This window comes from Amblyomma americanum, chromosome 4, assembly GCF_052857255.1.
Source record: "Amblyomma americanum isolate KBUSLIRL-KWMA chromosome 4, ASM5285725v1, whole genome shotgun sequence".
NCBI classification, from domain to species: domain Eukaryota; kingdom Metazoa; phylum Arthropoda; class Arachnida; order Ixodida; family Ixodidae; genus Amblyomma; species Amblyomma americanum.
The window spans coordinates 3,341,630-3,354,284 of NC_135500.1; the positions used below are offsets into that span (position 1 = coordinate 3,341,630).

The 12,655-nt window shown below is 52.0% G+C and overlaps 1 protein-coding gene across 3 annotated transcripts in view; it reads left to right on the forward strand.

The window, feature by feature from the left end:
- The window catches only part of LOC144127775 (RING finger protein 141-like), a 138,101-nt gene that overhangs the window by 43,185 nt on the left and 82,261 nt on the right, over positions 1-12,655 (forward strand). The window contains exon 2 of one of the 3 annotated variants that reach the window (XM_077660673.1): positions 168-228. The exons of the other annotated variants lie outside the window; for them this stretch is intronic. Coding sequence (XP_077516799.1) covers positions 168-228 — 61 coding nt within the window. The remainder of the gene's footprint in view (positions 1-167; positions 229-12,655) is intronic. 3 annotated transcript variants of the gene reach the window in all.

Genomic DNA, 12,655 nt, shown 5'->3' on the forward strand with positions numbered 1-12,655 from the left:
CGCAAAAGGACCGTCTTTGTGTACAATGGGCAGGGACACTTTATTTTTCCTTCTTTTTATCATTCCACAATAATTTTTGTCTCTCTGTACATTAGGGTGCGGCAGGGGATGGCGAGAGGTAGGGCTTGAGGCAAGAGATGTGGATGTCACACTGAGCTGCATTGCAGGTGGTTTCCAGGAGGGCGGGGCGCTCTCATTCGTGACAGCAGTGACCTGGAGGGGCATGCGGTATGGGCCAACATACCGGGACAGAAGTTTTTTGCAAAGCCTGGCGTGACGAGATGGCGACCAAAGCAAGACTAGGGTGCCAGAGGAAAAAGTGACCATGTGATGGCGGCGGTCGTAGTAGTCCTGCTTTGAGGCCTGTGATGCAAGTAGTCGATCGCGCCAGTTGGCAGGCGTAGTCAGCCCGGGCAATTGCGTCACGTGCGTATTCAGAAAACTGAAAAGTACATGTCGGAAGCAACATGTCCAAAGGTAATTGGGGCTCGCGGCCGTACAAAAGATAGAACCGTGAGGAACCAGCAGATTCATGACGGGAAGAGTTGTAGGCATAAGTAAAGTATGGAAGGGTGATATTGTACATTGCGAGCATATCCGTGAGAGTGCGGTTGAGGTGCTCTGTGGGCCCGTTGGTTTGGGGATGATAGGCGGTGGTCAGCTTATGCTTAGTTGAGCAGGAATGGAGAATGTCGTGAACAACTATAGACAGAAAGCCTTGGTGAGAACTTGGTGGGGTGCACCATGACGGAGGATGAGGTCGTGCAGAAGGAAATCGGCAATGTCAGTAGGAGTACTGGTGAGGAGGGCCCGCGTGATTGCGTAGCAGTGGCATAGTCTGTAGCAACGGCGACCCATTTGTTTCCTGAGGTTGATTCTGGAAACGGGCCCAAAAGATCCAAGCCAAAACGATAGAAAGGTTCAGGGGGCGCATCAACAGGTTGGAGCATATCCGTTGAGAGAGTGGCAGGAAGTTTCCGCCGCTGGCACTGGTGGCAGGCACGAACATAGCGGCATACGGACTGGTAGAGGCGGGGCCAACAGAAGCGACGACGCACGCGGGCGTAAGTACGCGAGACACCCAGATGTTCAGCAGTGGGGACATTGTGGAGCTCGTGGAGGACTTCGGTGCGCAGGTGCTTGGGCACAATGAGCAGGAGGTCTGGGCCGGCGGGGTTGAGGCTTCTGCGGTATAGAGTGTCATGATGCAGCACAAACCGGCGCAGAGCAGGGTCACATGGGGAGGAGTTGAAGCGGTCAATAATAGAGCGCAGCTCGGTATCTCGTCGCTGTTCATCGCCAACTTGAGCAATAGCAGAGTGCAAGAACAGGTTGGTGGCGCAGTCAGTGCCAGGATAGTCAGAAGGGTCAACGGGATATCGGGAGAGGCAATCAGCATCAGTGTGTAGCCGATTGGACTTATAGACCACAGTGTAGTCGTAGTCTTGTAGGCGTAAAGTCCAGCGACTTAGCTAATCTGTAGGGTCTTTCAGAGAGGAGAGCCAGCAGAGCACATGGTGGTCGGTGACAACCGTAAAAGAGCGGCCGTATAAATACGGGCTAAACGGGTCAAGCACTCGCGTTCCATGATGGAGTAATTGCGCTCTAATGTAGAGAGGAGGCAGCTGGCATAGGCGATGACATGGTCAGACCCAGATTGCTGCTGAGAAATGACAGCGCCGATTCCATGACCGCTGGCGTCAGTGCGGACTTCAGTGGGAGCAGCCACATTGAAGTATGCTATGACTGGCGAGGTGGTGAGCTTCGAGATTAGTGTGGCAAAGGTGTTTTCTTGTAGGGGTCCCTGTTGCAATATCGATAGTTAGGATGGCTTTGGACAGCTTTGACATGGACACAACTCGGGAGAGGCGCAACTGAGATTCGGCTATAAAGGTCCTGAAACTAAGTACACACTGTGGTAACCGTTGCCTGTGCATTGTTTTTGAAGTTCCTGTTTTGCTGCGTCAAGGCTTCCGTTCTTAGAAACAGCAGCAGCGCCTGCGGCATTGTAAGCGAAAAATCTCCGAAGAAGCAACCGAGGTTGGCCGCCTAGGTCACGTTACTTTGTGACATTCTCACAACCTGCCCACCGGATTGCAAGCAAACTGGGCACCGTCGCAGGTGGCAACTAAATTAATGATTGGTCGTGAGAGGGCGCTCAGGAAGAGCAACCTGGTTCACATAAGCCCCACTGGTGGAGTGGTTGAAATAGCCACCTGCCGGCGAAGTGGTGGTATGAGGACTCCCTATAATCTAAGATTGTAAAGTGGAGAATGACCGCGTCTGCAAAGCTCCAGTTCAGGAAATGGTGTCTGGCAGTGGTTTACAAGTCTCCACCTGCCATGATTGACAGGTGGCAAAGTGGGGAGAGGCCCTCCTTCCACTTGTAGGTGAAGGAGAGATTGAAAGGTGGCCTCTGCAGGGACTTATCAACACTACTGCATTATACCTTAAGCCGGAGCTTAAGTTTCCTCTCAAAATTTTATTTCTAAAGTGGTAACTGAAGTTCTGTTTTTGAAAATAGTGCTTCAAAATGTTTGTGTTAAAAAATGTTCAAGAAAGGACTACTGTGATGTATGACCAACACAAGCAAGTAAATGTGAATACCAGGCTTCTGTCACAAGCGCTGACATGACAGCCTTTTTTTCTTATGTTTATGTTTCCACTTTGGCACTGGAAAAGTAAGCTAGCTAGAATGTATTGTATCTGGAATTCCTGCTTCAATACAGCATCCTAAATTCCTGACGATAGGACAGCCAGTCGTTTTTTCTCTGCATTTGCTTTTCTGCTAGATATGACTGTGAGCCTAGTAGCAGCTACCCTAACTGAACAAATCGAAGTTGAATGTAGCAGAGGTGCATCCTTGCTTTCTCAGCGACAGGGCTAATGATCTCTTCGTTATCGTCATCACCTGGGTTCAGATCTTCTTCCAGTCCCCTGATACTTTGTGCAGTGTATTGGAAAGTAGCGTTGGAGAAAGAATAATCGAAAAAACCATGCTCGAAACTGTTCAGGCCATGAGGCTTAAGCTGACAAAGAAGGCTCTTGCGAGGGCATTTCACTTTTCACTTTCACTTTCACTTTATTCACCTTAAAGACCCCCTTCAGGGGGTATTACATAAGGGGTGGGTTAATATGTTGATCAACAAGTACAAGTCACTTCTTTGAAATAATTGCTTAGCGTATCTGAAAATGCAGACAGGTGTGTGATGGCAGCGATATCGGTGGGGAGGCCATTCCAGTCCACAACAGTTAGGAGAAAAAATGAACCTGAAAAAGTTGCAGTACGCGACACAGGGCGGGCGATCTGAAACGGATGGGCAGTGCGGTGAGATATGCGGTTCGGATGAGTAATGTAGGGTGGTTGATTTAGAGAACTATGGAAAAACTTGTGGAGCAAATAGAGGCTGGCAATGCAGTGGCGGTCTGCGAGGCTTTCAAGAGCGGAATTCTTCTTCAGAGCTGAAACGCTGGTGGTATATGAATATGCAGAGTGAATGAAACGAATGGCGCGGTTCTGAACTGATTCGAGTGCATTTGTTAGGTATGCATGGTGTGGGCTCCAGATGGGGCTGGCGTACTCAAGTTTGGGTCTGATGAGGGTTTTATAAGCATTTGGCTCATTGTGACCTGTCTATCAGCAGGATCTGGCCCATTTTTGATTTGAAATAGGATTTTCATGCAGGTTATCTAGACGTTATGGGGGGCGCCTTTTAATGTGTTGAAGCGCCATTTCAGAAAAAAGTGTGTGGCGGTGTTCTCTGAAGTCTCCACCTGCAACAATTGACAGGTGGTGAAGTTGACAGGGAAATCCCTCTCCGCAATTGTAGAGAAGGGGAGGGAAGGTGGCTGTCATGGACAGAGGAGGTTCTGGCGCAGGTGGAGGAGTGCGCAACCGGAGGCTGGCTGTCAGGGGAAAAAAGTGGCTATGTAGATGGTGGAGGGTGAAGATGAAAGTGAGCTGAAAAGAGCGTAGGTACCAGAGCAGTGTGCGCATGCCGGATGCCACACTTCCATTGAATTGGCTGTTTGCAAGCCACCTCCAGAACGGAGTATCAATGGATACTGGAGGTTGGACATGGAATAGAAGACAAAGCGTGCAAGGTAATCAAGGTTAAAGAAGTACGAAGAAGACTGAATGTGTATTAAAGGTTGATATGAAGAAATTTGTGTGAAGTGTTGTGTCACTCTAATGGTACGCATTTATGTCAGCCTGTCAATTTTTTGTCCCAAAGTTAAGATATATGGATTTATTGGCCATTGCAGCATAGTCTGTCTTAGTTCTGATTTGTGAATTTGGCTCATTTAAAAAAAATTAAACGGTTTAGCATGGCTAAACACAGAATATTGCCGCGAACATTTTACCGATAGCAACAGACTACCTGACCCGCTACACTGAGGCAAAAGCCCTATTAAACGGAACAGCAGCAGCAGGTCACCAAATTTTTCGTATATAGTGCATTCTTCTGCGACACAGCGCCGCTGATGTGCTCATCACGGATAGAGGAACAGCATTCATAGCGGAACTGATGCAAGTCATCCTGCGTTACAGCCAAACCAGCCACCAGAGGGCAACTGCATACCATTTGCACACCAACGGACTGACCGAATGCCTGAACAAAACCATCGCAGATATGCTTGCCACGTATGTCGATGCCGAACATAAGACCTGGCACATCATCCTGCCTTACGTCGTCTTTACCTACATTACCGCAGTGCAGGAGACCACCCAGATGACACCTTTTAGGCTCGTCCATGGCAGGGAGGCCACGACTACTCTAGACGCCGTGCTACCCAACGTTACCGAAGAAGAGAACGTCGACATTGCCGTCTACCTTCAACGCGCAGAAGCAGCTCGAAGGCTTGCCCAATTAAGGTTTAAAAACCAGCAGCGGACCGATGCCAGACGCTACCACCTACGAAGACGCAACGCGGAATACAGTAAAAGCTCGTTAATTCGAACTCGATTAATTCGAACTTACGGTTCATTCTAGCTGACGCCCGGGTACCGGCACAGCCCTGTGTATTTTGATAGGCGAAAACTCTCGATAATTGAAACAAGGCGGCATCCGCTACAGTTAATTTGAACTAGGAGCCCCTGGCTGACACCATTTCTCGTAGATAAAGTTGACCCATAGCAAGTACAACGTGCTGCGAATTTACTAGAGGTGTAAAATAATGGAAAGGCGTAAAACCGAGCATACGAGGTTGGTGGAGCCCGCGCTACAGTGCATGCCAAAGCAGGCTTTCATTGCCGGAGCACTCTCCCGCGCCGCCGATGCTTTGGCGCAAGCCGTTCCATGTTTTCGTTGTGCCGCGGTCGCTGGGTCGCGATCATGTGGTGTACACAACGCAGTATGGCGGTTCAGGCACCACTGGGATGCATTTTGTTGATGCTGCGAGCTATGTGGACAGCAGTGTGACGATGTTGGAGCCCTTGAGTGGGTCCCAAATGGTCCCAAATGATGGTCCCAAATGAACTCTTCCTCCCTGCGCATCTCTTTGATGGAAGTGTCCATTTCTGCCGCAGGAGGTGCACGCACACGATGCAGGCGGCGCAGCTTTGGGAGAAAGGGAAATAGTTTCAGGCCTTTTTGTGATCTGCCGACGCTAGCAAGCAACGAATTCTGTCTGTACTTAGCTGCGCCATTTTGAACCGACTTAGTTTTAATGATTGCTGTGGTGCCCACGCTGGCAAGCTGTGTGCGACGTGTCAAGCATGACGGCCTTCAAGTGCACTTTCATTCAGGACTGGACGAATGCAAAACATTGTGAGTTTGCAGCCTGGATTAGTCCCGTCAAAAGTAACCCGAACGTAGCGTACTGTTCTCTATGCAGAAAGCAGCTTTCACTCAGCAACATGGGAAGAAGAGTGGTGACAAGTCATGCTGAAAGTAAGAAGCACCGACTGGCCATTACTGGAGCCGTGCACCCTCTGTAGCCTCATTTTTGACACCGCCGACCACCGCTGTGACCAATGCCGGGCTAGTGCCGTCAGTTTCTTCGCACCCTGAAAGTGCTTCAACGACTGCGACGGACGTCCAACCCGATCGTTCAGCAAAGGATATCTTTCAGCGTGACTTAGAGGTCATAAATGCTGAAGTGATGTGCCTCAACGCTGTTATGACGCACACACCACTCTGTGCTGCCGCGGCATCGGCTTCTCTGTTCCCTTTGATGTTCCGATCATCAGCTACAGCCAAGAGAATGCAGCTTGGCAAAGACAAGGTAGGATGTACTTTTTTCTATGGCCGCGCACCTTTCTTCAAGGAGAACCTCATGTTGGAAGTAATCCTAGCCTCTCACCTCATCATGGCGTTTGACGAATCGTTAAAGTTGCACAAAAAGAGCAAATGGATGTGTTGGCTCACTTTTGGTCGGATGAAGAGCAGAACGTGAAAATGCGCTGCTTGACGTCATGCTTTCTGGGGCGCACGCGGGCGGAAGAATTAGTGTCCGCTTTTAAAACTTTGTCACAAAGTTCATGCCTGCCCTGTCCAGCTTTGACCTTTGTTTCCCAGAAACATGTCGCGGAGCGGCGTCGACGACTTTTTCCCTCCCCCGCGGGAGAACAGCATTCTCACCATAGCGCTGGAGGGGTCACTCAAAACTACTCCTCCCCCCACCTATCCTCGCCCCCCCTCCTAGCATTGTTGCCATACAAATGGCAAGCGCTTGCACGTGCTGGGAACATAATCGGCGGTCAGCAGTCAAATCACAATCTTTCGCATGCGGGATGGAGAAGTTTGTCGCTCCTCCCCCTCCGAACTTAAGGAGAGTGCAGTGGTGGGCAGGTTGGCCCGATTAATTGTAACTTCAGCGCCAACCAACACCACAGCCGCCCACGATATCTTGACAAACTGGCGTCCGCGACAGTACTTGCTGACCACGATTGGCCGTGACCGCGAGGCATAGCGTTCAAGTAATATCTCACGTACTGTCAGAACTGAGAACAAAGAACCGTTGGTGCAATGGCAGAGTTAGAAAAAATAATTGCTCTCGGGAAGTAGCCAGGCTTCGAGGGGGTCGCCCTCCAGGAATTCCTCAGAGATGAGCGCGCGAAACAGTGCAAGCACATGAAAGAAGGAGAGCAGCGGCTGCTCGAGGAGGAAGAAAGGGACAAGGCGCGCTCCGCTCGTCGAATACTCGAACTGAACGCTGAACTACAAATTCTCCACGCGAGAGGCGAGGGTGGCGGGAACGCTGGTTCAGATGCCGCTTCGGTTCAAAGCGAACCTACATCGCGTTTCACGGTCGTCAGTCCACATAACCTAATGGCGCCGTTTAACGATAAGACGGACGACTTGGACGCCTACCTGACACGGTTTGAACGAGTCGCAGAGGCGCAGAAGTGGCCGCGAGACCAGTGGGCTACTGCCCTTAGCACGTGCCTTGCGGGAGAGGCGTTGAGCGTTTTTGGCCGCATGCCGGGAGCGGATGCGGTAGACTATGACAAGGTCAAGCGAGCTCTTCTGCTTCGTTTCCGCTTGACGGAGGAGGGATTTCGACAGAAGTTCCGGACAGAAGCCCCCCACGAGCACGAAACCCCGTCCCAATTTTTCTCCCGGTTAGAGAATTACTGGGAGCGGTGGGTCCTGCTCTCTTCGTGCGAGCAGACCTACAAGGGTATCAAGAGCCTCCTTTTGAGGGAGCAGTTTCTAGAGAACTGCACGCCGTCGATGGCTACCTTCCTGAAGGAGAAAACGGCGGGCGATCAGAATGAGCTGCTACAAAGGGCAGACAACTATGTCACTGCTAGGGGGTCACCATACTTTGGCCGGCGTGAACTGAAACGTGAGGACCGGCCCGTAGACAAGTCCTCCGACGCTGGCCGCAAGGGCCACCAGGGAAAACCGCTACCCGCAGTATCATCCACACCACGCTGCTACATTTGCGCGCGTCCGGGGCACGTCGTGGCGCATTGCAAGGAGAGCCGTAGAAATCCTGAGCAGGGCAACCAGGCACGCCCTGGAGCAAAGGATGTGTCGGCCTTCATTCAAAACGGCTATCTAGTGCTGAAAGATGGCCAGTTCGTGCCAGTGGTGAACCTCGGCAGGGCCCAAGAGTCCGGGGTCCTTCCCGTCGTTGAAGGCCTCATTGCTGGGCAGAGGATAAAGGTGTTGAGAGACACGGGGTGTAACATTGTTATTGTCAACGAAGACCTTGTAACAAAGTCCCAACTTACTGGCCGACACCGAGCCGTTTACCTGGTGGACCGCTCGGTCAAAACACTACCTGAGGCGCGAATTCAAGTTGACACACCTTACTATAGGGGAGAGGTGCTGGCCGGATGTATGGAATCGCCACTGTTCGACCTAATTCTCGGGAATATCGAGGGCGCCAGGCATCCGTCCGAGCCCAATGCTACTTGGAGGGGAATAGCCCTGAGTATCGAAGGGGCCGAAGCAGGTGCATCGGATCCCGTACAGGGACAGCCAAGTACCCCGGACGAGCCCACACCCGCGGCGGCCGTGGCCACCCGTCAACAGTCCAGGCAGCAATCGTCGGAGACGTTCTGCAAGTTACGAGTACCAACCGTGATGGCAGAAGTCAGCCCGACGCAGATTAGCCGAGACCAACAAGCGGACGAGACCCTCCGGCGTTGTTTTCAGATGCAGAGGGAAGAGGGAAAGGTCCAGTGCAAGGGAGGGGGCTCGTACACCTTTCTGCTAAGAGATGACATGCTCTATCACCAGTTCCTACCAGAGTCAGGCTCGGGTACTTTGCAGCTGGTTTGTTCCCTTTCAGCACTGAAACAAGGTTCTTCGCCTCGCGCACTGCGGACTGATGGCAGGTAATTTGGGGCACAAAAAGACTTGTGACCGCATTCTGGCTGATTTCTTCTGGCCCGGCGTGCATGGTGACGCTGGTCGGTTTGTGGCATCGTGCGACAGCTGCCAGAAGACAGCCCCACGGGGATCAGTCAAAAAGGTGCCCCTTGAGAAAATGCCTCTGGTTGACACGCCGTTTCGCCGGGTGGCTATCGATATTATTGGGCCCCTCAAGCCCACAACTTGGAAGGGGAATCGCTACATCATGACGCTAGTCGACTATGCGACCCGGTTCCCAGAGGCCGTCGCCCTGCCCAGCATCGAGACCTAACGGGTGGCCGAGGCTCTCTTACAAATTTTCGCCCGAGTGGGTGTTCCGGAGGAGATGTTGAGCGACCGAGGGTCGAATTTCACCTTGGAACTCATGGCAGAAGTGGGCCGTCTGCTGTCTCTTCGCCTGCAGACCACCTCGCCCTACCACCCGATGGCCAACGGCCTCGTGGAAAGGCTCAACGGGACGCTCAAGAAGATGCTCCGCCGCATGTGCACAGAACAGCCCAAGGAGTAGGATCGGTTTATCGAGCTGCTTTTGTTCGCCTACAGGGAGGTCCCCCTGGCAAGCACTGGGTTCTCCCCGTTCGAGCTTTTGTACGGGCGGAACGTGCGAGGCCCCCTCACTATACTGAAGGAATTGTGGACGGGGGACAAACTGGAAGAGGAGACCAAGACGGCCTACCAGTATGTGATTGACCTGCGAGAGAGGCTCGAAACGACCTGTCAGATGGCACAGGAGGCTCTAGAAGAGGTAGGTGAGCGATACAAGTGGTATTACGACCGTGGGTCTAAATCGAAGGCATTATAGGTAGGAGACCAGGTGCTCTTACTGCTCCCCACCGAGCACAATAAGCTCATGATGAAATGGAAGGGCCCCTATGTGGTTAAAGGGGAAAAGGGGGAAGTCGACTATGTGGTAGAGGTTGAGTGCAACCCAAAAACATTCCATGTCAATATGCTGAACAAATACTTCAGCCGGGTCCCTGAAACCGACTCTCACGTGCCGGTGGTTGCGGCGGTAGCCTCCAATATAGACGATGGGGCGCTGGTGTGGCCTCTCGGGGAACAAGCCGACCACCGCGATGTCGCGGCGTCCGAGAAACTGACCCCACCACAGGCACAAGAGCTGCGGTCCCTCATTTCTCGACATAAAGGAGCTGTTTTCCGATCGGCCCGGATACACCACGTGGGCCGTGTGCAACTTGACCACTACCACCAACAAGCCCATCCAGGTCAAGCAGTACCCGCTTCCCTTCGCAGTGCGTCAGGAAGTTGAGAGGGAGGTTGCCGCGATGCTGCGGATGGGCGTGATCGAGAAGTCACGCTCGCCGTATAATGCCCCAACAGTCCTGATAAAGAACCCCGACGGTTCGAACCGCTTTTGCGTAGATTTCAGGAGATTAAATGAGGTACTGGTCGCCGACGCCGAACCGATGCCCCGCGCCGACTGCCTCATCGCGGAGGTGGGAGGCAAAAAGTTCTCTAAGGTGGACCTCGCGAAGGGCTATTGGCAGGTCCCCCTGGACGATCACTGAAGGGAAAAGACGGCATTTTCGGCTCCCAGTGGCCTTTACCAATTCAGGAACATGCCTTTTGGCATCAAGACCGCCCCAGCCGTCTTTGCTAAACTGATGAGGAAGCTCCTAGACGGGATAGACAATGTCTTATCATTACTACGACGACCTGCTCGTAGCGACCGAGTCGTGGGAGGACCATGTCAAGGCACTGGAGCAGGTTCTCACGCGAATCCGGGAAGCTGGGATGACCATACACTTGAAGAAATGCGAACTCGGCGTCGATCAACTGTGTTTTCTCGGTCACACGATTGGAAAGGGGACCCTTGGCCCGATGGAATCAACACTGGACACGATCCGCCAAGCCCCACGACCGATAACCAAACACCGAGTACGAGCCTTTTTGGGCCTAGCGGGATACTATCGTGAATTCATCCTGAGTTACGCAACTGTTGCCGCACCTCTGACAGACCTGACCAAAAAACTCGCACCAAACAGCGTTAGGTGGGAGGATAACGAAGAACAAGCCTTTAACAGCCTGAAACAACTGCTCTCAGAGGCCCCCATTCTACAGGTTGCGGATTTCAGCAAGCCATTTGTACTCCGTACCGACGCCTCAGATCAAGGGGTTGGGGCAGTACTGTTGCAGGAAAAGGACGGACTTCTGCATCCCGTCGCATACGCGAGTCGCAAGCTACTTCCCAGGGAGAAGGCGTACGCAGCAGTTGAGAAGGAGTGCTTGGCCATTGTAAGGGCTATCAAGCGCTTCAATTTCTACCTTTACGTTAAACAATTCACCGTCCAGACAGATCATCAGCCACTGAAATATCTGAACGAGGCTCAGTTTATGAATTCACGGTTGCTTCGCTGGGCGCTGCTCCTACACGAGTACAACTTCGGGGTCGAGAGCATTAAGGGAAAAGATAACGTCGGCGCAGACTACCTCAGCTGGGTGTGAATAGCCATGGGGTGAACTAAACACGTTGCAACGGCCCAGTTTCACCCTTAGCTAGAAATTTCTTTTTATTGTTATTTTGTGCATCGTTGGTAGTGTTTTGAAATGTTATGCAGCGCAAGATGTTTGCGTGTGGTCGTGTTTCAGTGTTGGACTGTTACGACTGAATGTGCAGTGTCGAACTGTTTTGACTAACTGGGACGTGACTGCGTGAGGTGTGGCAGTGCGTGAGGTGTGGCAGTGCGTGAGGTGTGTTTTGGTGCGCTATCCTGCGAGCCTTCGTGGAAAACTGGTGATACGATGAGGTGGTGCGCGTCTGTCATCTGAGGTGGCTTGTCCGCCAGGAGTGTGTGTGCATGCACGAAATTTGTGTTTTGTTTGTGAATGTTATTGAGAATATCATTCTTTTCATGGGGGTTGTGTCACAAAGTTCATGCCTGCCCTGTCCAGCTTTGACCTTTGTTTCCCAGAAATGTGTCGCGGATCAGTGTCGACGACTTTTTCCCCCTCCCCCGCGGGGGAACGGCATTCTCACCATAGCGCTGGAGGGGTCACTCAAAACTTCTACCCCCCCCCCCCCCCCCCCCCCCTCCTAGCATTGTTGCCATACAGGTGGCAAGTACCTGCACGTGCTGGGAACAGCAGAAGCGGATTGAATGCCCCGGCACTGTTCGCGACCCCCAATGACTCCTCCTGGGATTAAGGCATTGTGCCGAATTCTTTCGACATTCCTTCATGTGTTCTTTTTTTTCTTTTTGGGAGCTGCATTCCTCTGTGCGTGGCTCCTGAAGAGTCTTTTTTTTCTTTGTTATTTTTTTTCATTCTTTGCCATGCGAAGGGGGCAACGGGAACGTCGCGCGCTGGCAGTTGGTCTGGAGATTTCGGTGCGTGCGGTCGTGAGTGAGGTCAGCCAGGGAAGTGGTCGGCAAGGAGCCTAGGCGGAGATCTGACGCGTAGAGCGCGGCGACGGTGGTCCCAAAGACGCGAGGCCCAAGTTCGCCTGTATCTGCAAGCCCCCATCAGCCCCGCGATGAGCAACCGCTGCCCGACGCTCCCTGCGACCAGACCTTGCCACTCCGCAGCTAAGCCATCATTTCTCACCACTCACTTCAACTCTTTTATCTTTGTATTTTTGCTTTCTGTGTTTCTCGTTGTAATCCTTTGTACTGTATTTCCGTCTCGTAACATTTTTGTATAGCAGTCGCCCTGATGTTTCTTCCTTTGTGTTAATTGTTGTGTTAACGTGTTCAATTGGTGCTTGTGTTATTTGCGTCACGTCAGTGTACGGCGCTGCCTTGTCGGGCATATTGTAATACTTGGTTGTTGTTTGCCTAATTAAATTAATTCGCTACGGAACTTGC